The sequence below is a fragment of the Diadema antillarum genome, unplaced genomic scaffold, assembly GCF_040938485.1.
Source record: "Diadema antillarum isolate AM-2024a unplaced genomic scaffold, OU_Dant_1.0 scf00000094, whole genome shotgun sequence".
In the NCBI taxonomy this organism is placed as follows: Eukaryota; Metazoa; Echinodermata; class Echinoidea; order Diadematoida; family Diadematidae; genus Diadema; species Diadema antillarum.
The window spans coordinates 394,644-421,405 of record NW_027270983.1 but is presented as its reverse complement, the minus strand read 5'-3'; the positions used below and the strand labels follow the sequence as shown (position 1 = coordinate 421,405).

Genomic DNA, 26,762 nt, shown 5'->3' with positions numbered 1-26,762 from the left:
GAGGACTACTACCTCTTGTTTACATTGTAGGAACATGCTGAGGAATCGGGTGAAGAGAGTTGTAATTGCATTTGATGGAAGAATGATTTGCTTATTGTTGAATGTATGGAAACCTCCCTGTTATTTGTTTCTAGTGTCCTACCTCCCCCTTCTCCCTATTCTCCTTACATTTGTCATTTTCTTGATAACAGAAAGTGCTAGCCTGCCGTAAGGAACTCATGGAGTATGACAGACGCCAGCATGAGTCCTCCATGAAGGCTGCTGGGCCACACTCTGGCATGACTCCACTCATGTCACCCCTCCCCAGTCCTCACCCTACCCCTACGTCCAGTTCTATGGCAGTCGCAGTGGCTAACTGTCAGCAAGAGCGCAGGTTTGTTTTTATGCCTTCTTTTATGCATGGATTCATCTCTATTAAGAGGTAATTTGCCTGAAAAGAAATGCAATGATTGGTGATAGAAGGTTAGATATACCTAAGTCAAGTGAAATCACATCTTGTCATGTCTTTCAAATAGTATTAATGTACTTCACATAAAGAAATGATAATTGATAGGTAATGACAACTTATGACAGCTCTTCCCTGACATTTGTACCAATATCATGTCAATCTTTAGGTCTGGGAAAGATCTACTGAAAACTGTGTCATTGATACACATGAGTTATAGAAGTTGTTTGATGTGTAAGTAACAGATTCTGACTGGGGGATGATCATTGGGTAGACAAGACCCTGTGAATTGATGCAGTCTTCTTTGTTTCTCCAAATGTGTTTAGCCTGGGGCGTTGCTATGGCTGTGCAGCAGCAGCCACAGAGCATTGTGTGACCCTTCTCCGAGCTCTGGCTACTCACCATGAAACAAGGCAGATTCTCGTCAATCAGGTAATTACTGTGGTATAACGGCATGTTATCTTGTGACAAATATGTGTAATGAGCAGGTGGAAATTAATTGATATTATCAGGAAATGAAATATGATTTCCAAGCAAGATGCACTTCCAGTCTCCAAGTTGTTCCAGTAAGTAGTCCAAGATAGACATAGCAATCAAAGATGGCTGGAAATAGTTCATTGCTTTTTTAGCTCACCTGAGCCAAAGGCTCAAGTGAGCTATTGCGATCGCCCTTCGTCCGGCGTCCGTCGTGCGTCGTGCGTCGTCCGTCGTCCGTCGTCCGTCGTCCGTCGTCCGTCGTCCGTCGTGCGTCGTGCGTAAACTTTTTACATTTTCATCTTCTTCTTGAAAACCCCAAGACCGATTTTCATCAAACTTGGCAGGTAGCATCCCTAGGGGGTTAGGAACTCAATTTGTTAAAATGGGCACCGTGCCCCACCCAGGGGGCCCCCAGGGGGGCCCAAACCCCCAAAAATTAAAGGGAAGGTAAACCCCAAGAGCAATGTGGATTGAGTGAAAACAGCAGCATTAGTAGAACACATCAGTGAAAGTTTGAGGAAAATCGGACAATCGATGCAAAAGTTATGAATTTTTAAAGTTTTGATGTTGGAACTGCTGGATGAGGAGACTACTAGAGGTTATGACGTATGAGTGGACAACAATACCAAGAAAATATAAAGAAAATTCTGCAAAAATCCATTTTTCATGAAAATTACAAATTCCATCAACTTGATATTGACATATGTTAAGGGTAGCAATTATTCTTCCTGCTTTCTGAAAGCGGTTGGTCCATTGCTCTTTCATAATTCTAGAAAAGTGAATTTTTGTTGAATTTCCTTTATATTTTCTTTGTATTGTTGTCCACTCATACGTCATATCCTCTAGTAGTCTCCTCATCCAGCGGTTCCAACACCAAAACTTTAAAAATTCATAACTTTTGCATCGATTGTCCGATTTTCCTCAAACTTTCACTGATGTGTTCTACTAATGTTGCTGCTTTCACTCACTCCACATTGTTCTTTGGGTTTACCTTCCCTTTAAGGAATCTGTAAAAATCTTCTTCTCTAGAACCAGAAGTGATAGAGCTAAGTTAATACTATGAGTTAGTACATTGATGACTGTAGTTTCAAGTTTGTTCATGGTAGAATCAGGGGTGCCCCCCTTGGGACCCAGGGGAGGGGGGTGGGGAAGGGTTCTAATGGGGCCTAAATTGTACATTTTCATCGTCTTCTTGAGAACCCCATGACCCATTTTCACCAAACTTGGCAGGTAGCATCCCTAGGGGGTTAGGAAATCAATTTGTGAAAATGGGCACCATGCCCCACCCAGGGGGCCCCCAGGGGGACCAAACCCCCCAAAATTAAGGAATATCCGCAAAAATCTTCTTCTCTAGAACCAGAAGTGATAGAGCTAAGTTAATACTATGAGTTAGTACATTGATGACTGTAGTTTCAAGTTTGTTCATGGCAGAATCAGGGGTGCCCCCCTTGGGACCCAGGGGAGGGAGGGGGTGAGGAGGGGTCCTAATGGGGCCTAAATTGTACATTTTTATCTTCTTCTTGAGAACCCCATGACCTATTTTCACCAAACTTGGCAGGTAGCATCCCTAGGGGGTTAGGATCTCAATTTGTTAAAATGGGCACCATGCCCCACCCAGGGGGCCCCCAGGGGTCCCAAATCCCCCAAATGAAGGAATCTTTATAAATCTTCTCTAGAATCAGAAGTTATATATAAAGCTGAGATAATACTATGAGTGAGTACATTAATGACTGTAGTTTCAAGTTTGTTCATAGGAGATCCAGGGGTGCCCCTCTTGGGTAGGGGGGGGGGGGGGTGGTGGTTGGAAGGGTCCAAATGGGGGCCTGAATTGTACATTTTCATCTTCTTCCTGAAAACCTCATGATGGATTTTTGTCAAACTTGGCAGGTAGCATCCCTAGGGGGTCAGGATCTCAATTTATCAAAATGGGCACCATGCCCCACCCAGAGGGCCCCAGGGGGCCCCCAATCCCCCCAAATTAAGGAATCTTAAAAAAATTGGGCCCTTATTGTACATTTTCATCTTCTACTTGAGAATGCCTGGTCAAATTTTGGTAGAGCTGTGAATAATTTAGATTAGTGACTGCGTGAAAGGTGAACTTGCGATACTCAGGTGAGCGCTAGACCCGCGGGTCTCTTGTTTATCATTTTTCGGAGCAATTTCTCAAAACTTTGGTGATAATACACATTTATGTTGCTGGTTGCACTATATGAAGTATTTTATTCGATGAAACATATATTATAGAGAGGGTGTGAGACTTTTGCTGTATAAAAACAAAGCTTAATCAGACCTATGTTTTATTTTACACCATGTTTCTTTTTAGAGTATGTGTACTTCTCAAACCACATGATGTATCTCTAATTACTAGCAGAAATAAATTTTGTTTTGTTAGTTGATAGACTTATAATTCAAACCAAGTGATTCATCTCTTCACTTTGCTTTGCCTATGCCCTCCCTTTGCTACATCAGTTTAGTTTATTTCAACAAATGCCTCTAATTGCAATATTACAGAGGTATTCAAAACAGCTTTTCAGTGTATTACCATTAGCATGATTAGACTGTGATGAATGAATATTGATAGGTGTGATTTCCTTGTCATCTCATGTAACTCAGGGTCTGATCCAAGAGCTGGTGGAGTACAACATGCGTCGTGGCTCAGCTCTGATCCGCACTGAGGTACGTCAGCTGCTGTTCCTCCTAACCCGGGACAATGCCTCAGCCACTCAGCTCCTCAATGACATCCTCATGGCTAGGATTGCCTCCGCCCTCCAGGGGCATCGCTCCAACCCGGACCTGGTGAGAGAAAAGCCTGTCCTCCATTTTGAGCGATTGTGTAGCACAGTCCTGTCCTCTGATATACTCTTTGTATGTTTTCCCTTTCTCTCTTTCTCTGTCTATCTATCTATCTATCTATCTATCTACAATTGTATCTTTCTATCCATCTATCTATCTATCTACAATTGTATCTATCCATCTATCTATCTATCTATCTATCTAATCTATCTATCCATCTATCTATTCATCTATCTATCTATCTATCTATCCATCTATCCATCTATCTATCTATCTATCCATCTATCTATATATCTATCTACACTGTATCTATCTATCGTATTTATTTGTCCCCTCTTGTCCCATCTTTTAGAGGAAGACATAAATGAGGAAAGACTCATACAACTTTTGTATTTTTTTTTTGTAAAGCAATCTACCACATGCACCTGTACAATGTCTGACTCATGTTAATGACTTAATAAGTGTTTTCAATAAATGATCTGAAGGTCAGAGAGGTAAATGTTTTCAGCTTCCGAAACAAAACCAAATGAAATATTTCATATAAAAGTTTGTTACAAGTTAAGAAACTTGCCTACAGCAGTTTTACTACATCATTGCTCAAGTTCGTCTAGTCTATTTCAACTACAAGTATATCTGCATATAATTTTTTTTTTTCCAGGCTGGGGCAGTACGCAATGAGATGGCTCTCCTCATTCACACCATTGAGAAGGATGACTCGTGCTGGGAGAAACGACTCAAGTGTGGTAAGGGAAACAATGGGGCTTGGAAGTAGGCTATGTCCAATGGAGCTGAAGTTTTAATTTGGATATCACTAATGAAGCAGTTTCACTGTGTTAAATTTATGTGGTGAGGTAAATCATGAATGCTTGCTAGCTGCCAATATTCTTGTTTCAGAACTTCATCAAAGAAGGCCAGCTTCTGATTAGTTTGTAGATTTGATGTCAAATATTCATGTGTGTATGCTCATGTGACAAAATAGGTAATTTGTGATATCTCGTGATATGTAACAGACAACTTTTGAAATCCATATTTTAGAATAATGCATGATAAAATCTGCATTATCATGTGACATGAATCATACACTTGCAAAGAATGATGCCTTATTTCCCTTAACCCTATTCTAACTGGGGGGGGGGGGGGGGGGGTCAAATTGACCCCCCCTCGACGTTTCGCGCCACGATTCCGCAACGCACAAAGATTTTGCCACGTCGTTTCACGACTTTTTTCAGTGAAGTCTTCCACATATTTTGAGACGAAATTTGCGACGTCCGGGTACACCGTTCTGAAGTTACGTAATGTTATGCAAATGCATGTCAACCCGAAAACAGCTCAAATTCATGATATCGTGTGCAAATTGAATGCAAATTGTGTTTTTTGGTTAAATTGATATAAATTAGATTATTTCAACTTTTAACCATTGAAATTAATCAATTCTAGTGTAGATAAGCCTGAAAAAGTGCCTACAACAAATTTTGGCAAAAAAGAATAGAAAACAAAAGGTCGAAAAAACAATAAAATACATAAGAAATTAACAAAACAATAAAAAACAAAAGAAATTGATTTTGATTGTGCTATTTTTTTACATGAAAATTGTTTGATATGTCTTGAGGAATTTTGACACAAAAATTTAGCGATACTTCAGTCTTTTTAATGGAGTTATAGGTGAAAATATGATTTCATGCACAAATTTGCATAATTAATTTATTAAAAATAGAAAGGCAACATTTTTCTATTGTATGACCACGTAATCTTGTAGTTGACATCCAGCTCTATCTTCAGGCAAACTTTCGCGGTGATCGCGCGATCGGTGGCCGAGATCTGAAGGGGGGGGTCAAATTGACCCCCCCCCCCCAGTAAAAACTTGGTCTCAAATAGCCCAGTTAGAATAGGGTTAAAGTCTTAGTACAGATTTAGGGAGAGGTGAGTTGATTTGGATAATTAAAAAAATTTCATTAATACTTAATTTATCTGTCTCTAAAGAAGTTAAAATTGTTTTGATGGGGTATAGCCATGTTCAGTTGGACTTCTAAATGTGTACCACTGTACATATATATGTTTAGGTGTGAACTGATAATATTGTTATTTCTATGACTGATGCTTCCTTGCAGTAATGAAGCTGTTCCTGATGGCAGTGAAGACAAGCAATCCTGTTGTCATGGAGAACATCACGTTGCCATGCCTACGCATCCTGCACCACCTTGTCAAGCCACCCCAGCCCACCAGCAAGAAGAACAAGGTATGACACATGTTTTGCAGTGATTTATTTTTCTTCTAGTTAATATACAATTTAATAAGAGAGCAAAGTCTGTTGAGTGTCAGCAGCTATCATGTTTACATATTGTCTCTTACACTCCAGAGGTCAACATAGCTAGCTTGTAAAATGTGTGTTTTGTCTTACTCTCTACCCTTTGACTCCATATCGCATTTCTTCAAAATAACAGTTCAATAGATCTTCACATTCAGACAACATTAGCTGCTTTGCTAAAAATTATGAGGAAGGACAATGACAGCAAGTCCCAATGATGCTTGATTCAGATATCAATGGCATGTGAAGTTTGGGGTGTTGGAAGTTTGTGATGCAAAGTTACATTCTTGAATGTTTATCTCTTTGATGGCAGGATAAAAGCATTGAGACACTGAGCACCATGAAACCAGCAGGGAATGATGTGTACATTAACACCTCCCAGTGGATGGGAGTAGGAGACATGGGCTATGCCACATGGAGGACTAGAGTCCCATCTAACATCCCAGGTAAGATGAAATCCCAGGAGGGTAAGACCAAGAACCATCCAGTGGTATAATGCTGTACTGAGATATGGTGATGAGAATTTTCTTAGTGTGTAATATGGAATGTCTGCAGACATGCTATAAAGCACTATTCTGTCTTTGCTGTCTCATTTACATCCTCATGCAAACTTTCAACTCTTTGTTGTTGTGCTGTGTAGGATCCACGTCCTGTTGATTTGTTTGACATATTAGCTAGAGACATATATTGACTGGATGGTCGTGAAATGATGTGCCCAAACAGAGGCCACTTACAGATACTCAATATTGTAAAACCAGAAACATTCGTGGTATGAAACTATTGTGAATGGTTGACCATTAAAAAATTATGTGACCATCAAAAATACTTCTAGTGTGCTTACTAGTATGAAAACTTGTATGATGCACAGTATTGTGTAGACAAAAGCATTTGTGTGCATTTTACTTTCATGAATCTTGGCTCTTTGGAAATTGGCAAAAATTTAATGCTCTCAAAAATTTCCAGGTTTGCAGTCCATTGCATGAGTAGTAGTCTCCACTCTGACCCAAGACATTTTCCAACACAGTCTACATCCAATTCTTTTTCTGTCTTGCAGCCACCCAACCAGAGACTGGTGAGAAGAAGCTCCCCTCACAGGAGGTCAGAGGTCGCTACCTGATGGAGAAGTATGCCAGGAAGTGGATGGCAGGAACCAAGAAGTCTCCGGAGAGCCTACACCTCGGTGGGAGCACCTGGCTGCGTCGTGTCCTCTTCTCCTCCTCCTCTCGAGCTGCCAGACAGGTGGCCTGCAATATTGTGGAGAGCCTCTGCCAGGTTGGTTTGCTTTTCACTCTTTCTTCTCATCTCACAGTCCACATTCACCGACTCCCCAGGAGAATTTTCTCGACCTTGTTATTTCAAGGACTTGTGATGTTTGTGGCCTGTACGGTAACAATGTGTTAATCCCTGATCAAGAGCAGGTCAGCTTCATTCTTGTAGCGTTGTAGTTGCATTAGTGGTCATTGCAATATATCAATACAAGGTACTACCTTCATCAAATAAATTATAACTGAATAGCAAATATGCTGTACACGATGGTAGAAAAAAAATCAGATACAGCAGTATTTGTTGAAAAATGATATTATTGTTTGGGTTTTTTTTTGGTTTGTTGGTGGGGTTTTTGTTAACCTGGTATTTCCAAGCTTATTCTCTCAGTGTTATTTCTCCTCTCCAAAACAAACAACAAACCATGTCCAGGTTTCAAGCCGCAGACAGCAGATGCTAGACCTCTTGACCAGCTACCTGGACCAGGTTGGACCCAGTGGGGAGAGTGCCCAAGAGTTCCTGGCTCTGTACCAACGTCTAACCAAGGCTGACCACTGGAAGCTGTACCTGGCGGCCAAGGGGCTACTGCCCCATCTGGCTAGCCTCATTGCCAAGGTGAGAGTTTGCAGCTGGTTTGATCTGTTAAGGTAAGCGATGAATTCTACAGGGAGTGATGCATTTGTATCTTTTTGCTTGTTCTGTAACTTGTTTGTCAGGTGTATGACTGTTTTATTCCAGTCACCCAATGTAGCAAAGTCTGAATGTACTGATAGCACACATGCATTACACAAAAACTTGTGTAACATAACTGAAGGTTACAGAGTTTCAGTAAAATGTTATGTGATAATGATAATTATAAAAGCATAAAATGCAACCATAAAGTTTCATTTAATCAAGAAAATAATTATATGTAATTTTTTTAATTCCAGGAAATCGACGTCCTGTCCAATCTGGAGGAGACCACCTTAACCTCTGACCTTTCTCAGGGTTATGCTCTCAAGATGCTCACAGGTAAAGTATAAAAATTATGAATAATTAGGATGGCATTGGTAGTTTACTGACCCACCTTTGGGTGGGAGGGGGTGTGACAGTAGGAAAAGTCTACCATTCAGTCATTTTCTGCAAAATACACTGTGATCAGATTTAGGAGGAAGCATCCTTGGGAGTAGGGATTTCAAAATCTTTCAAAGTGAGTAGGGAAATATTAGGCAGGAGTATTAAGGGCCAGAACACTCTGAATTTCATTTATCATCTCACTTTTGGGCCATTTGGGTAAAGTGCATTGTGAGTGTGTAGTGGTCAATGTAAAGGGCCCCTGAAGAAAGGCCTGTAGTTACAATTTATTTCATGACACACCATCAAAGATCATCACAGTAAGCTGTATGTAGGTCAACTTTGTGATTGAACTTGGGTCAGCATCTATCCCCATACCTGTATCTTCTCTACACAATAGATTAATCTGTGTGATTTTGATTTTGTGTCCTGTCAGACCTGCTTGCTTCATTCCTGGAGGTAGCGACCATCAGGAGCCACTACAAGGCCAAGCTGCTTGGGCCTGTGCTTCACGGCTACCTGGCCCTCAGGAAACTTGTGGTTCAGCGCACCAAGCTGGTAGACGAGACACAACAGACCCTCCTAGAGCTCCTAGAAGAGATGACGTCAGGTGAGATTAAGCAGCTCCCTCTATAGTATTCTCGTTAGTTTTTTAGTTTGATGTTCTTTGCCGAGATTCAGTCCAAGGTTGTCCAAACTTCATTATTCACTGCTATAGTGCAAATCTCTTAGAGCAAAAAAAAAAATATATATATATATATACAAAAAGAAACCTGCATCTTCAATCCAGTGAAGTGTGATTTATATTGATGGCTAAAACTATTTAATTACAGTATGTTTGGGCTTGTAAATCTTCAATTTTCACTGATGCAGTCAGTGAAATAATATGTAACAGAATAGAGAAGGTCCCGAAGTAATGACAAATGTTATGTTACATTTTTCTTCTCTGTTACAAATGATAATAGTTTGCAAATTATGCAGGGAATTTTCACAGCTTTGGACAAAAATAGTCCCATGAATGGTGCGAACGATAAATATGACGATGTACATTGAACATTGAACATTGAACATGATGATGTATGTCATATTACTCACCTTCTGTTTCTAGGAACTGAGTCTGAGACCAGAGCTTTCATGGCAGTGTGTGTTGACACAGTGAAGAGATATGGTCTGGAAGACCTCCGTACCCCAGTTTTCATCTTTGAGAGACTGTGTAGCATCATCTACCCAGTAAGTCAACACAACAGGACAAGTTTTGTGTCTGTTGAATCACAGATACAAACATTATGATTTTGCTTTTCTTGTTGGAGTCATTGTGCCCACTCTTTGTTCCTCCAATTTGTTATGACAAGAAGAAGTAGAGAAATCCTTTTAGATTCTCACTTTGCCATATTTCTACTAATGAAATCAGAATCAATGTGCAGAAACCTTCAGTGGGGATTTTCATGGAGAAAATGACATCACATATATAACAATGCACAGGAAATAGATGAAAATATGCAGATGGGGATAATGCTGATTGATGATGATGATGAAGATGATGATGATGATGAGGAGGAGGAGGAGGATAATGATACTGATGATGGATGATGATGTTGATGATGGTGATGATGGTGATGGTGATGATGATGGTGATGATGGTGATGGTATGGTGATGGTGATGGTGATGGTGATGGTGATGGTGATGGTGATAGTGAAGATGATATTGATGATTTCATCCTCTGTATCCTACCAGGAGGAGAATGAGGTTGGTGAATTCTTCATGACACTAGAAAAGGATCCCCAGCAGGAAGATTTCCTACAAGGCAGGATGCAGGGTAACCCATACAGTGCTAATGAACCAGATCTTGGGCCCCTCATGAGAGATGTCAAGAATAAGATCTGTCGAGGTAAGAATTGTTGTTGGTAAAGGCCGCAAAGTTTGGTGTTTTCTCTGTAACAAAACTGTGACACTCCTAGTGAAAAAATGTGCAGAGTTTTATGTCTAATGGTGCCTTAGTGATGGAAGTCATGTTTGAGGCCAATTTTGGTAGAGGTTCTGAAGGGGATTTATTGCTTCACTTTTTTGTCTGTTTACTTTGTAGAAACTTTGGTCTTTGATTGAAAAATCACAACCAGTTATCTGCAGTACAGATGAGATCTTATGATGAGATCATATGTCTGTGTTTGACCATTGGCTTTCAAAGGGAATAAAAGGAACTTAAGATATTCCCTTCATGCACCATTGTCAAGCACACAGTTGAAATGTTATGAGTATTTAAAATGTATTACATCACAGTGTATTAAAAGCTACTATGTTTTCAGCATGATGATGATCTTTTTACTCCCCTAAATGTATCCTGCAGATTGTGAACTGATAGCACTGCTTGAGGATGATACAGGAATGGAGGTGAGTTTCATATGAATCTTTGATTTTGGTAGCCTCGTGTATCTTCATAATGTGTAATTGCCAGTGATATGCTTGTTCATTTGTCTGTCTATTTGCCTAGTATGCTACAGGCAATAAAAAGAAACCTTGATTATGAAAAAATACTTGTATATCATCATGATTCCACTAAGAATGAATTTAAGTAAAATCATTTAGGTTGTGAAAATATTATGGATATTATTGCACAGAGCTTTTGTCCTTATAAGTGGCATCTACTTTGAACATGTTTAGAACATTACAATTTTGTTAGTGATGAATGGTCACAATGAATACCAGTTATAACAATTGTACAATGAAGTTCCTGCCAACATTCTCTCGCAATGATGTCCCAGTTTGTCTATCTTTGTGAAGTTTTAAGAAAGTCCAACTTTCACATTCCATCTGCAGCTGTTGGTGAACAGTAAGATCATCAGTCTGGACCTGCCAGTCAAGGATGTCTACAAGAAGATTTGGTGCCCGGAGAATGAGGTGTGTATCTCATGTACTTTTTGCTCTGTTGTATATCTTAAAGTGTAATTTTTGGTTTGGTAAAATGACTGTTGAAGTTGTTCTGCCATAACATGTACAATGTAGGGCAGGGAAAAGTCTTTTTATCTCACAAATGTATTGCCCGACATGTTTTGGGTGTTTTGTTTTGTTTGTTTTTTAATCCCCATGGGTGATACAAGAAAAGGCCTTGTTTTGAAGCTTCGTAATTTCATCTATAATCAACCATGTGGGGTTTATTGTTTCACAGTTCAGATCTCTTTACTTGGTTTGAATTGAATTGTGAGCCATCTTCTTCCCTCTGTAGGGTGAGCCGATGCGAATCATCTATCGCATGCGTGGTTTGCTGGGTGATGCCACAGAAGAGTTCATTGAGTCTGTGGACAACACAAATGGTAGGTGAACAGTTTGATATTAACTCTAGTGAGATGGATAGGCATCTTTCATACTTAAACTTCATCCCAATTCAGTTATTTTTAATTCAAGTAAAGACAACTATCTGTCATAAAACAATATCATTTTCAGAAGCAAATGTCATCGTGGGTGAACATATTATGAAATAAGATATCATAAATCAAAAGCATATGAGAAGTTGATAGGAAATCTATGTAATCAAGTTTGAATCGGCTGAAAGAGTCATTGCAGTTTCGCTGTAGTTTTTTTCTGTAATACTAACATTTCCTATGTAATCTATGTACATGCAGATGAAGGAATGGATATAAGAATCTGATGCTTTAATGTTTGCAATCTAAAGATGTTTAATTTCAAAAAAGAAAGAAAAAAAGCTGTGGGCTCTAAGAGGTTGGATGCACTTTATTCATAACGTGGTCTCAAAATATGATATAGTGTTTGATTGGTGTTCTCCCAGTACAATAAAGATGTATATTTACAAAGTATGTGTTTGTGATTGAACCATGAATCAGAAATGTGCAGTTTTTGTCAATATTTCTGGTCTATGCCCAGCACCATTCAGGAGGAGTGGTGCTTCATAGAGATCTAGTAACACTTGTCTGTTTCCCCTTTACAGATGTAGACACCAATGAGGAGGAAGTGTACAAACTGGCCTCAGTGATGAGTGAATGTGAAGGGTTGGAGGTCATGCTGCACAGGTAAAAGTCAAAGAGATGATAAACAGAACTAATATGTGAAGTTTCAGTCTTTCTTATTTGGGGTACAAATCCTATTCTCATAAAGCGCTAAAAGCATCTTGAAGTGAAATATTGCTATTCTTGCCAGTTACCACACAGACTTGGGCAATGTAGTTTCTCTGTGGGAACTGTAATTGTATGACTTACTAAATGAAACATTTGCTATGAAACGTAGCTAAGGAGAAGTTTATTGAGATTATTTTTTCTGTGTACAACATGTGAAACAAACTTCTTCTTGATATCAAAGTGTCGTTGCATACAGTTTACTCTCGCTGGACTCGCAGATGGGTTCCATAAAAATGAAATGAATTACAGTCAGTCTTACACCAGAGCATAATGTCACACTTCATGGATGATTGTTTTCAGATTGGCCTTCCTGACTGACCTGGTTCGAGGCCAGCAGCTGCTGACCGTCCTACTCAAGCTTCTCAGCTACTGCACCAAGGTGAAAGGCAACCGCCAGAGACTCATTGAACCAGGCATGCAGACCTTGAACATCATGCTGGCTGTACTCAACAGGGTGAGACCTTGATCTCTAGAGACACCGACCCTTACACCAATACTAACACCAATTTGATCTCCAACCCAAACACCAACACTGGCTCAAACCTCCATCTCTACTACTTCCAATCGTGTTTAGCAGAGTAATAACATAAGCCTTTGCCAGTGACCCATCCTATGGGAATGATTATGTCATGTCTATGCTCCTTATATGAACACTTGTGTGATTGTTTGAGCTAGAAGCATGTAAAAGTCAGGTGATTGTTGATTAGGATTTTATAAGTCGCACATTTGTTTCACTCTTCTATTAGCAATGACTTCTGAGAGGATTGCTTGTTGTTCAAGTACATGTATCATGGTGTAAAAGGTTTCTGGATCGTGGTACTCTGAAAAAAAAAAAGGAACTTTTCCAGCTATGATTGTTAACTTCTGTAAAGCTTAAAACTGTAACTTTTGGTGACATCTGTGTCAATGATTTTGTGCAGGTGTTGCTGGCAGAGCATGAGGAGCCAGGGTCAGGAGGCGGAGCCATGGTTGCTGAGCAACTGCTGTCAATCATGGAAGTCATTCTGATGGAAGCAAACAATGAACCACTTGAGGGTGGCAAGGTACTAGTAACAGTGTGAATTCAGCAACCTTTTAACCCATGCATATACCATTTGCCAAATACTTATCATGGATTTTTAAGGTAGATTTTTTGTCATGTCTAAAACCTCATTTATAACTGTGTGTCAGAACTTGTTTTGATAGGGTCCATCATTACTGTGTGGTAATCAATATCAAACAGTTACATTTTATATGATACGGTTATTCTTCTTTTATTTCTGGTTGAATTAAAAAAAAGAATAATGCAAAGATGTGATTTTTACTTGTTATCCCCATGGATGCCTCTGTATCAACATTGCCAAACCTGCGAATTGTCCAGTTAGATTTGTCAGTATGTGCTGCTGTTTATGCAAAAGGTGAAGTGAAAAAAAAAGAAAGAAAATGTTCATGCTGTTGCAGAGGTGTTACATTGTGGGAAATTTGGCAATATTGACCAAAAATGAGAAAGTTATGTTACTTCCCATTAATACCAGCAACTTACATCTAACAAAGAAATGTGCACCTCAAAACAGCCCCTTACCACAAGCACAAAAACCATTTTCTTCGTGAGAAATCAGAGATGAGGGACACACACACACAAATTGCTCTTTCTTTTGCTGTGAATTAAGCATACTCCTAGTATGAAACATTGCCTTGAGATCAGCGGACATCTCAGTCTCCACTGTCCATTCTCTACCCCCACAGCCATCTGTGATCCTCTCATGTGACAAGTCTCAGCTAGTGGTCCTCCTTGACCGCATCAACAGTCCCTTTGTCCGGAGCCATGCCAGCGTGCTCCAGGGTCTGATGCGCATCATCCCTTTCCTCTCCTTTGGGGAGGCAGACAAGATGCGTACCCTCATCAACCACTTCAAGTCTTACCTAGACTTTGACAAGTAAGTCAGCTAGGGGGCAGTATGGTGTCTCCTTATGTGGGGAAGTTATTGTCTCAACTCCACTAAGTGCTTTATGACTCATCTTCGGTTTAAATTCAGGGAACATGAAACCAAATTAAGTGGATTATCATGTTAAATGTCATAGTCACTATGGATCTGATGTAGTAGATTCTAAATCCTTGTAGCAAAACTCTTAGAAGAAACCTCAAGATTTTAGTAGTCATTTTTTGTCATCCACTTTGAAATTTGCTAATTGACTTTTCAGGGAACACTGTCTTATGGCAGGTGCTATCTTCTGATAAATTTTTTTTATATTTGAATACTTGCCTTAATACAGTTTCCAGCTGTTTTTCTTGTAAGTATTATTATATGGAGGCGTATATGATGTGGTGGTTTTTTTTTTCACCGCTCAGATTTGACGTTGACCACTCCCAAGATGATGAAGTACATGTGGAGTGTTTCTGTGTCATCACAGCTGGTATAGAGGTGAGATTTTCTTTTATTAGTGAATCTGAAGAAATCTTTCACTTCCTTTCCCTGAAGGGGTTGTCTGTATCTACTGTATGTTGAGAAGAGAATCATGTATTACTCCCAGACACTACAACTGGCACGTCAATGAGATCTGCCAGACAAATTTTCTTCATAACATCTGTATGTGACTGTCATTAAAGTAATGTAAGGCAGGTGTTACATTTGTAAATGTCGGATTGGTATCTGGCAACATGTTTTTTGAAAGTGCTGTGCTTCATACTCTGGTAAAGTAACAGTACCTTCAATCACATGCAGTATGCATAGCATCGCATACTTGATAGTACACAGAGCATACTAAACAGAGATCTAATATCAGTGGTCAATCAAGCTTTTTGTTCATATCGGTATATTTTCTTTCTCTTTCTCTCTTCTTGTTTTATTCCTGCGTGTATGAGTGCATGATATTCAGTCTTTTTTGTGGCTGTGGTTTAGTTTGACTATATAATGTGTTTGAATGTGTCTTGTTAAAACATACGTGACAATTGCTTTTTATTTTCCTCAGAACAATGTGAATGGTATCCAGCTGAAGGACATGATGATAGAAGAAGGAATTGTCATGGATGCTATCAAATACGTCAGCTGTAAGATCCCACAGGCCAGCAAGTGAGAATCAGTAGTACTACTTGCATTTCCTCATGTCTGCAATATATCATGGTGGATTACCAATGTCATTATGTTTGATTGAATGTTTGATTAATATCAGATGCTGATGTTCTGACTTTGAAAGCAATGAATTCTTGCCTGAGATACTTGTGCTATGTCACCTGCATATGTGTACATATAAGTGTTTGTAAAGCTGTTTCTCCGTGCGAATTTTGTCAAATCAGTTGGGAATAATAAAAAGTATTATGTTGATCTGCTTAGCAATATTTCAGACAAGTTTGTTTCTGTAGATGTGTGAAGGAGCTTTGTTTATCTTACTACTGGTATCTGGATGAGAATTGAGTTTTATAGCTAAAGAAAGACTGTAACTGATGACAATATTTTCTGTCTGTTTGAACAGCCTGGATTCTGTGCCATGGAAAGAGTTCCTAGCCAAGCCAGCTCTGCCGTATGTTCTCAGAATTCTGACAGGGCTGTGTACAGGCCATGCCAAGTCACAGGTGAGATTTAGCTCTAATTCTACCCTCTCATGATGTAAACAGACGATGAACTGTGCCATTAGTATAGTCGATATTATCAGTTTAAATTCCTAAATGAGAACTTACCGTGAGATTAGAAACAGATGATTATGTAGACATTGCCACATCTTTTTGATCTTTCAATGTTAAAGAAAATGCCAAAGATTTGACATTATACGTGTATACAACGTGTGCAGTATATTGTAATTTATACATATTTTTCTTTACATGATAAGACTTATCAGGATAAATGTTGGAATATTTTATAGAGATAAAATATGACTTCTTAATTTAAGTGCCTATAGTTCATATTTTGCTGGACAGGCTTGAACAAGAGAAGGTTTACTATGTGTGCATTTTGAAAACTGATTAAAGTGTTTAGTAGCTCTTTATTGTGTTATCTGTATAGTATTCACCTATGAATTGTCAGTCAACCACATATATGAAATAATTTGTTGTGATTCTTCTGTTTGCTATATAAGGGCAAGATTGAAGGGAAAGTAAGTTTAATTAGTCCCATTTGGACAGAATCAAGAGTGAACACAAATGAACACAGTATTCTAAAGTGTCATGAGTAGTGCACAGACTGTGTTCATCTCTTACATTTGCAGCTGCTAGCGGGTCGTGAGTGTATCCCAGCCATACACAAGATGGAGCAGATCTCATCTGAAGAAGGCATTGGATCCCTGTCAGAAAACCTGATGGAGGCCCTCAAGGCTAACCCCACAGTGGCCAAGAAGGTAGGACTCCTACACCATGGCTCTCTTTCATCATTCTCTGCTCCCTCTGCTGTTCCTTGAATTCTCTTTCATCTTGTTATATGTGTTTGCTTCGTTGTGACCTCCAGATATTGGCATTCTTGTCCACACTATGTGTGTAGGTGTGTGTGATGTTTAGACTTTCATTCATTCATGCATTCATTCATTTTTTTATATCCAACAGAAACATAAATATTTTTTTTTAAAGTTAATAGATTAGCATTGCAATGTACAATCAACAAAAATTATAAGATTGCAAAACATGTTCATTGAATAAAAATGCTGGAAATTGGGAGGAATGGTAAAAAAGCACTGCTTGTCGGATGCATTCCCCTAAACATGATAATACAAATTTCATGATTGGTATCCTGTCAATTATAAAAAGCAGAATGACAAAACTCATTACTTCCTGCTGCCGTCTGACAGGTATTATTTTGCATTAATTGTATACCTTGTAAGGGTTATTGGCAGTAGAAGCTATCCAGTAAAGGATCTTTTGATATGTTTCCTGTTACAGATTGATGAGGTGAGAGCCCAGACAAGAGCAGAGAAGAAGAAACTAGCCATGGCCATGAGAATGAAGCAGCTGGGTGCACTAGGCATGTCGGTGAGCACACCCTTCTTCACACTATTCTATTGCCATACAGTGCTGTGTATGTGTAGAGATTTCATTTTGGTACAAGTTGACGTGAGATTTTGTTTGAGAATCCATCAATATAAGGCCTGAATTGAGATTTAAGGTTATCCAGGTTATCCTTGATGAAAGGACCATGTTTCATTTGTATTTAGTGATGGCGGTAGAATCAAACAGCCATAACCATACAAGTGTCATCTTTCAATTTGAATTAAATATGTAATGGAAGTTGAAAATTTGCATGTTTTCATGGAACTAACATCCTCCACAGCCACATGTGCAAAGTGAATGAGATGATGATAACATTGCTTCATATGGACCTTTATAGAAGTAAAGCATTGATAATGTAAAACATTTGCTGGCTAAATGCATACATAGACATTGTATTTGAGTAAGCTCAAATTTGGTATGTGTATGCATGATAAAGAACAGATCACCATTTGCAGGTACCCAATTTATGGAATGGTAGAGTTGGCATTAACTTCTTTTGTGGTCAATGCCCTCATGTTGAAAGTCGTGGTTATCTTATTGCCCACTGGCTAAGCAATGCCCAAGTGTGGTTATACACGCCACGAAGAGCAAAGGACCCTTATGGTCACTGGGACTTGCCGACAGCTGACTGAAAGACATCGGTCATCTGTGCGATAATCCCGTACATTAGTGTCCTCTGTGTGTGTGTGTGTGTGTGTGAGAGTACTTTCAAATCAGTAACATAACCCAAGTGTCGTCCAAATCTGAGACTGCCATCTTCACTATAAACAATCTTATCTGTATTTTCCAGTGTGTCTGTGGAAGGAATCAAACGTGACAAGAAGTCGGGAGACCATACAGTCATTAATGATAATGTACACATGTCTAATTGTTGCATATGTGTGAAACTATGCTTGAAACCCTTGTAGACGTGGATGTCCATTGCGTATTTCAGCTAATAAAGAAATATTTGCTTACAGTCATTTTCAAGTTTCTTCCAGCCGTGATAAAGGGCATTAGTCTCACAGGGACAGCTGCATGTGGTTTGAGCACATTGGGGGAGGGGGGAGGGATCTGACCTGTATTAGATCTTTTCATCCAGAGCCTTACGAATGCCAAGTTATGCATAGATTTATGAAGTGTGTTTGGTTGATGATTGACATCTCTCTTGCAGACAAATGAGAAGGGTCAAGTGACAGCCAAAAAGACAGTCTTCAAACAGATGGAGGAGTTAATGGAAGAGACTGGACTTACATGCTGTATATGTAGAGAAGGCTACAAGTACCAGCCAGAAAAGGTAAAATGCAGCACATAGTTGTGATTTTCACATAGCCGGACAAACAAAATGGATGAGATCTCACGACTGTAACAATGAATTTGGGTTACTTTTATTTTACTTTTATGGTAACAGAATTATGTAACCACTAAATAAAAGTCATTCAAACATCACTGACAAAAATATGTAATACTTTGATATTGTTAGTAGCAGATGCTGTTTTGAAGTTATTTGCATAATTGTATGCTCAGAGAAGTAAGTACAATTGTATGTAAGGATGAGGCTGATTCAATTAATGTGTTACAGATAATTAATTAAACAAGACTGCAGAACTTGCAGATTTTGCACCCTGCTTTTCACAAGAAATGAAGTTTGTTAATTTTATGTCCATAAGTTATGCCAAATCATACGTTAGGTTGGCATTATTATATTATTGACAATTAAGTTAACAATCACTGTGAACATTTTGGAGAGTTGGCAGAATTATGACTTCTTTTTTATGCCATTTGTTCTCTCAAAGGTACTTGGGATCTACACCTTCACAAAGTGTTCCCCATTGGAAGAGTTTGAGATTAAATCTCGCAAGACGCAGGGCTACACTACAGTCTGCCACTTTAACATTGTTCACTATGACTGCCATGTAGCAGCTGTCAGGTACATACTGGTCTCTCTGTATTAGTTTCTCTATAATAATATGAGAAGTCACCTCTGGTCAGGGGGAAGCAGGTCAGTGTGCAGCTATGGAGTGGTCAGTGGAAAGGTGTTGGACCATAAATCATCTCTGGCTGTGATCTTCATTTTTACTGACAAATGAACAGACAACTGGAGAATTCTTGCAATCATGTAGCTAAAACCTGTAAAACACACTCTTGGAGAGTCATTTTGTGTCATTGCATTGTCAAGTAGCAAAATGAAAGTGAGCATTAGAAAGGAAGAAGATCAAGTCTATGGCAATGTGATTCATGTGAGTTATGATGGCACCATTTGACTTGTTGTTTCATTTAAATGTGTACCTGGGACCTTTCTGTTGATCAAACTTTCCTTTGCAGCAAAATTTGTTTCTTTGTGTAGAGGGACCTGTAAACTGGAGACTTTGACCTCACTTCTTACATTTGAAATAACAATCAGATGATTAGATGACATCTTATAAATTATGATCTGAGAATTTTATCAATGTATGAGCTCATTTTACTGAATTTTGATAAAAGTCCACCTATTGACAAAAGTCGACAGTTCTAGAATGTAACAGTATCAATTGCAGGAACAAGCCTACTAGGCATCATTCTATAGTCAAATTGTGCACTAAGAGTAAAATTAATTAGACAAATTTTGATTGCCACTTGTGACATGATTTCTGTGATAAATACAGTAGTGATAAAATAGGGTTATAGATATAAAACTGTGTACCTTTGATCCCATAGACACGCCCGAGGCAGAGAGGAATGGGAGAGTGCAGCTCTACAGAACGCCAACACCAAGTGCAATGGACTGCTTCCTCTATGGGGACCATCTGTGCCGGAGTCAGCCTTTGCCAGTTGTCTAGCAAGGTACATCTTGGTTCCACTCCATAAATGTGGGCCCAAACCATGCATGATGTTTGTTGGCTCAGTATTCCAGCAGTCAATGACATATACAGTAACATTTCCATAGGATGACTGAAATTGTACAAGTGCCAACTGAAAGAAAAGTGACAAACTGGTGAACATCAAAGCAGGAAGTGAGATCATGCAATGAATGAAACAGTGAATTGTGAAAGTACGAAATGTAGATGAGAGGGAAAAAAGGTGAAAGAATCCAGGTGTAGTAAACTATAGTTATCAAAGCAAATGAGACGGCTTCATATCGTTGCTTTACAGATAAGTTCATATATGTTGCATTACCTTGCTATGTATACTTGTAAAGGTATGATCCTTTATTCAGTCTCCCCCATGAAATGTAACTTGGCACACATATTCTCTTGATTAAACCATCTCACCAACCTCTTCATCTTCCCAGACATAACAGCTACCTACAGGAGTGTACAGGCCACCGGGAGCCCGCTCACCATGCCACCATCCATGATCTCAAGCTCCTCCTCCAGCGATTCGCCTTTGAGCGTTCCTTCAGTGACGACAGCGGGGGCGGGGGCCGGCAGAGCAACATCCACCTGATACCTTATCTCATGCACATGGCCCTCTATGTCATCAATACGTAAGGAGTCTGGCTTGGTTGTCTCAGTATGGCTTGGTTGTACAATGGTTATGGGTCATATTGTAGTTTAGAGCTTGCACTGGTTGGCACAAGTGTTCTTAGCAGTGATTGTGGATGTAGCTTTGTGTAGAAATGATATTAAGAGGCATGGGTGGACACTTCCTGTGCAGTTGTGAAAGTACAAAGTACAAGTATAACCCTACTTTATCACTACTGTACCCTGTTTATATGAATAAACATATATACAATATTCAAAGATGAAATGTTTGGTCTAAACCATCCGTTTTTTACTCATCTATAATGATAACATAATTGGTGTATTGTTGTGTGCATTGCAATTGTGAGTATTTCATCAAGAAATTCAAATGCCATTGTAAACAAGTACACTGTACAGGAGTCTTCAGCATCAACCGGAGGGATCATCCATTCTGTGTGACACCATTGGACAGTTTGTTTAGAATCAATGTAGTTGTTGATAGGAAAATTTAATCATGGTTTGGAATTTGAAAATTTAATTGTGGTTTGACTGTGTTTGGTAAACTTGAAGATTAATATGGAAATTGCTAAACATTCTTGAGTATTTTTTGACATGAAATATGGATACTTGATAAGTTGACTCTGTCTATATATTGCTTCTAATCATCAGAACACGCTCTGTTCCACGAGAGGAGAAGAATTTGAACAGCCACCTGAAGTCTCTACCGTCCAAATGGGTGGAGGCAAGCTATGAGGTGGATGGCCCCTTCTACTACGCTACTCTGCATGTCCACCTCCTGCCCACAGACAAGTGGAAGGAGAATCGTGTGACTGTCTTGAAGCAACTCCTTGTGGCAGCCCACACCAGACATGTCAGCCCCTCAGGGGCTACCATGTAAGTCTACCCTGATTGTCTTTCATTTTCAAAGAGAACAAAGCCATATAAATTTATTATATGTGTACTAGGACCTCAGTGAAGTAAGAATCACAATTCTGTAGAACCATTATTTGTGTTGGGAGGAGAGGGGGAATCAAAAGAAAACAAAAATTCAGGGGGGAAAAAAATAACACGGTCATGACTTTCTGGAAGGTAAGGTGGGGATTACCATTGCACCCCCGACCTTGAGCCAGGGTCCACAGCCCTCACCCTGAAAAAAGAAATGTTCCGTGGCCTGTTTATGACCATTCATAATTAGAGTCATGTAGTCACAAACATGAAATTATATTATTAGGTACCTGTAGATGTACTGCAGAAGAAATTGAGTCGAAGGAAATTGTCAACAATTTTGTCAGAAATTCTCAGTTCAGCTTGTATCATGCTGCTGTATCCATGGAGCACTCTATGCTGCTTGAATTTTGCAGGTTGTCAGACAAGCAGGTGAAGGAGTACAGGGTGTACAAGGGAGCTCTGGTCTTCTTTGGTCTCATGGAGAAACTCTACACACTGATGCTGAAGGACATGACTCATCAAACAGGCAACACCTGGCCAGTCAACCTGGCTAACTTCATCCGTCATAGTGACGAGATTCTCCTCAAGGCTGGCGACAAGGTACATTATATACACTGAGATTACGTTTAACTGCTTGAGTGCAGTGGTAGAGACACCGTGTGTAGTTGTGGCACACACATTGCATAATCACACATTTTGAAGGTGACTCCATGATAATGGATACACAAGGTACCACAAATGGGTTGGCTCAATTTTACTCCATTTGCTCACTTTTATTGGGTAAGCAGTTTTCAGCAGCTTTTGTTCCTGCCTGTAGCATTACAAATGCTTACTTATCATTTGAATAAAGCCACTGTTGACCATTGGGAGCAGTGATTAAAACAATGTTTGAGTTATTGCATTTGATGCACATGTAGTTCAGTTGTATCACAAAACACTGTACCATATACTGTAAAACATGAAATATTCGCGGCATGAATTTTTCGCGAATTGGAGCCGACAGCCTTTTTCGTGGCATGAAATTTTCGCGAAGTGCCACTGGCATTCAATGCATATAATGTGAATATGGACTTTCGCGTGCATTTTAATTTCGCGAATCTTGGCACTCGCGAAATTCGCGAAATTAAAGTGCACGCGAAAATTCCTTGTTTTACAGTACACACTGTACAGTAAAGCCACAAATACATATAAGAAGATACCACTGTTTTTCTCAATAAACCATAACTGTAGACTGTTCATTCTTTAAACGATTTGGATAAAAACCGTTGTTCACATTTTGTACATTTAACAATACTTAATATTGATTTAACTGATTAACATTTTTGCATTGGTTGTTTCTATCCCTAACTCACATTTTAAAATTGTTTTGAAGCACTAAAGCTGTGTGTCTTTTTTCATCTGCAAAGGTAAATAGTGGCTCTTGATATGACATTAGATTTACACACAGAATGCACAAAGAAAGTCCCAGGCAAAATTTGACTGAATGCATCATTACAAAACATCTTTAGCATGTATTTAGCAAACGTGTAGAAACAAGCATTGTTGCAGATCCATATGTAATTTTTTGTCTCGCCCACCGGAGGTGAAGGCGAGACTAAGGGATCCAAATGGCGTCCGTCCGTCGTCCGTCGTCCGTCCGTCGTCCGTCCGTCGTCCGTCCGTCGTCCGTCCGTCGTCCGTCCGTCGTCCGTCACAAATGTTAAAGTTTACCTGCAAGACTCTCTTATGATGCATAACTTGGCAACTGTTACAGCAATGGCAGCCACACTTGGGTGATAGAAGCACTAGGGGTATCTTCATGTTATGGTGTTGTCAGAGGTCATGTGATGATGTCAAAGGTCATTTGAGGTCATATATTAAAGAGTATGTGCAAGACTCTCTTTTCTACGTTAAAGTTTACCTGCAAGACTCTCTTTTGACAAATAACTTCACATAAGTTGCTTGGATTACAACCTAACTTGGGTCATAGATGCACTGGGGGTACCTTCATGTTATGGTGCCGTTGGAGGTCACCGGATAAGGTCAAAGGTCATTTGAGGTTATATGTTAAAGTTTACTTGCAAGACTCTCTTATCACATGTAACTCGACACATGTTGCTCGACACATGTTGCTCGACACATGTTCCGCTTAGGGAAATTGTTGTTTTGTTGTTTTTGTTACTATGTGTGTGTGTGTGTGTGTGTGTGTGTGTGTGTGTGTGTGTGTGTGTGTGTGTTTTATACGAGGGGACTGCACTCTACAAGCTCTGCTTTTTAGCAGTCCCCTCCATTTCCAGCAATATTGTGTATGCATTTACCACAGCGACACGAGTTATTTTTTGTATCTATGTTGGAAATTTACCTGCATCTGTGTTACAATGTTATTTCTATTGATCGCATTGTGGTACTGATTTTCTGACATCTGTTTATACGAATGTTTCATTGTACTTCCAATTATTTTGTTTGTTGGAAATGAAAATAAATGAACTTGAACTTGAATGGCAATCAAACTTGGGTGATGGATGCACTGGGGGTACCTTCATGTTATGGTGCCGTAAGAGGTCACATGATAAGGTCAAAGGTCATTTGAGGTCATACGTTAAAGTTTACTTGCAAGACTCTCTTATCACACGTAACTCAGCACATGTTGCTACAATGGCAATCAAACTTGGGTGATGGTAGATGTCTCTTGGGAAGTTGAAGGTAACCACAAGGTCAAAGGTTACAGACAGGGGTCAACGAACTTTTAGGGCCCAATGTTAAGTTTTTAGGACGCATTTCGTTTATGGCTCATAACTTTTGATCCCTTTGTCCGTTTGTGACCAAACTTGGATGGAAGATGTCCCTTGGGGAGGTGAAGGTCGTCACAAGGTCAAAGGTCACAGACAGGGGTCAACAAACTTTTAGGGCCCAATGTTATGTTTTTAGGGCACGTTTTGATTGTGGCTCATAACTTTTGATCCCTATGTCCGTTTGTGACCAAACTTGGACAGTAGATGTCCCTTGGGGAGTTAAAGGTTATCACAAGGTCAAAGGTCACAGAAAGGGGTCAATAAATTTTTAGGGCCCGATGTTAAGTTTTTATGGCGCGTTTCGATTACGGCTCATTACTTTTGATCCCTTTGTCCGTTTGTGACCAAACTTGGATGGTAAATGTCCCTTAGGGTGTTCAAGGTCACCACAAGGTCAAAGGTCATAAGCAGGTCAATTAACTTCTGGGAGTTATAAAAAATATTAATTCCTTGTGCGCGAATGGGCGAGACACAATTTGGCGATTGCCTTGTATTTATCATTTAAACATACAGTATATTCCAAGTGCAGATATGTTCTAATAGTCCCCATGTGCTATTACCTTAAAGCAAGGTTATTAGGTTGCAATGAAATACATATCACACATTTTGATTGTCTTCAGGCAGCCAGTTAGAAATACAAATGGAAATGTGTCACCAAACCAGGGTATTAACTGGTGACGATGAAATTTTGCCTCACTTTCTGTCTCCCTCTTACTTTATCTCTCTCACTCTCTATTCATCTATCTGACTATCTTTTTCTTAAATTCCTCTGTATCTCTTTCTCTCTCATCACAGCTGCTAGCAACCTGTGAAGATGACTTGCTGTCTTGTGAATCATTTGCAGAGTTCTGTGATGTCAATGGTGAGATGATCCTCCTCTTTTAATTTTTCTTATCATATTGTGTATGCTGAAGTAATAAATTTGTACTCAGACACTGTGTAGGAGGTGCTTTAGATGTTAACACGTTCATGTGACGTGGCAGTGTACTTGCTCTTGATGACTGTTAGGCAGTTGCATTTTGGAACGCTGTATGTGTAGTGCAGTGTTTAAAAGCTTTACTCTACAAATTGTCAATCATCTTATAGATGAGGAAAATGAATAAATGAAAGAGACAAAACAGAGTCTTATGATGCACCGCAATGGTATACACACTGTTTCTTCAGGACACGTGGAGAATTTCCGTGCACAAGTTTACTAGGCTTGAGGGGCTATGCTGTCTGCAGCATTTCGTTCTACAAACTTAAGGTTTGACTTAATGTTGCTTATAGGTCTTTACTGTTAGATTAGACTGCTAGATAAGAAAGATACATTATAGGATTCCTAGATATATATGTAAGTGTCGGAAATATGCAAATATTTAATGTTTTTATAGTATAAGGTTGATGTACAATAGACTGCAACCTATGCCACAGCTCTTCCTTATGTACATATCATTTGTAATTACCTTCCACTTGATTCACATTTGTTTCATCGCTAAAAGCCAAGATATTGTCCTCTCCCTTTCACTCAGGTCTGCTAGGGGACATAACAAACCCAGATCAGTTCCTGGTCGACACACTCAAGTCTGTTCCATGAGGCATGGCTCACTTATTTCCACCTGAACCTCTTTGATGGCCAATCATCCAAAGCTTGTCAGACTGATCCCTATGACTGTCGTCACTCCTTTCCAACTTGATGACATTAATGTCATCTAGCTGATTACCCATTGGTGGTGCCTGGGTAGCCAGAGTTGCATGCTGATATCTTTGTCTGTGATTCAAGTGTTGATGTTGGTCTGAGAGAGTGAATATGTTAGGTTTCAGGTGTATTATTGTCTATGTGCAAATTATTAAACTTCCACATAAGTGTACAATGCAGGCAAAGCACTAGAACTCATGTTGGACAGAGCTGAAGACATTCTTACTTTGAAATCAATTGGTAGCTTGCTGACATTGTGGTTAGTGTAGGTCTATACAAAATACATTTCCCGTACCGGTAAATACTATTGTGTGTGCTTGGCATGTAGATTGACTTGTGCCTGTATTGTCCATGCTGTATGATCTAATTCAGAAATGTATGCCAGATTTTCATTTAACTTACATGATATATTAATCTCTTTGTTGTGTAATTCATATCCTCCTTTTCAGAAGAGTCCATATTTAGGGGGTGATAATCTCAGTAGGACTCTATTTCAGTCTTCAGTGATCAGTGTAGCATGAGGCAGTG

The 26,762-nt window shown here is 39.4% G+C and overlaps 1 protein-coding gene across 1 annotated transcript in view; it reads left to right on the top strand.

The window, feature by feature from the left end:
- The window catches only part of LOC139718452 (E3 ubiquitin-protein ligase UBR4-like), a 95,341-nt gene extending 69,095 nt beyond the window's left edge, over window positions 1–26,246 (top strand). Inside the window, 32 exon segments of the mRNA XM_071629923.1 lie at window positions 192–373; window positions 772–877; window positions 3,536–3,718; window positions 4,374–4,458; window positions 5,824–5,951; window positions 6,334–6,466; window positions 7,075–7,292; window positions 7,716–7,898; window positions 8,213–8,294; window positions 8,773–8,946; window positions 9,445–9,566; window positions 10,072–10,225; window positions 10,682–10,725; window positions 11,152–11,232; window positions 11,558–11,645; window positions 12,278–12,359; window positions 12,765–12,918; window positions 13,385–13,507; window positions 14,190–14,380; window positions 14,794–14,866; window positions 15,414–15,514; window positions 15,915–16,014; window positions 16,644–16,772; window positions 17,308–17,397; window positions 18,569–18,691; window positions 19,191–19,324; window positions 20,092–20,217; window positions 20,666–20,860; window positions 21,507–21,731; window positions 22,199–22,385; window positions 25,352–25,418; window positions 26,068–26,246. Coding sequence (XP_071486024.1) covers window positions 192–373; window positions 772–877; window positions 3,536–3,718; window positions 4,374–4,458; window positions 5,824–5,951; window positions 6,334–6,466; window positions 7,075–7,292; window positions 7,716–7,898; window positions 8,213–8,294; window positions 8,773–8,946; window positions 9,445–9,566; window positions 10,072–10,225; window positions 10,682–10,725; window positions 11,152–11,232; window positions 11,558–11,645; window positions 12,278–12,359; window positions 12,765–12,918; window positions 13,385–13,507; window positions 14,190–14,380; window positions 14,794–14,866; window positions 15,414–15,514; window positions 15,915–16,014; window positions 16,644–16,772; window positions 17,308–17,397; window positions 18,569–18,691; window positions 19,191–19,324; window positions 20,092–20,217; window positions 20,666–20,860; window positions 21,507–21,731; window positions 22,199–22,385; window positions 25,352–25,418; window positions 26,068–26,132 — 4,128 coding nt within the window. The 3' untranslated portion in view covers window positions 26,133–26,246.
- The last annotated feature ends 516 nt before the right edge of the window (window positions 26,247–26,762 follow it).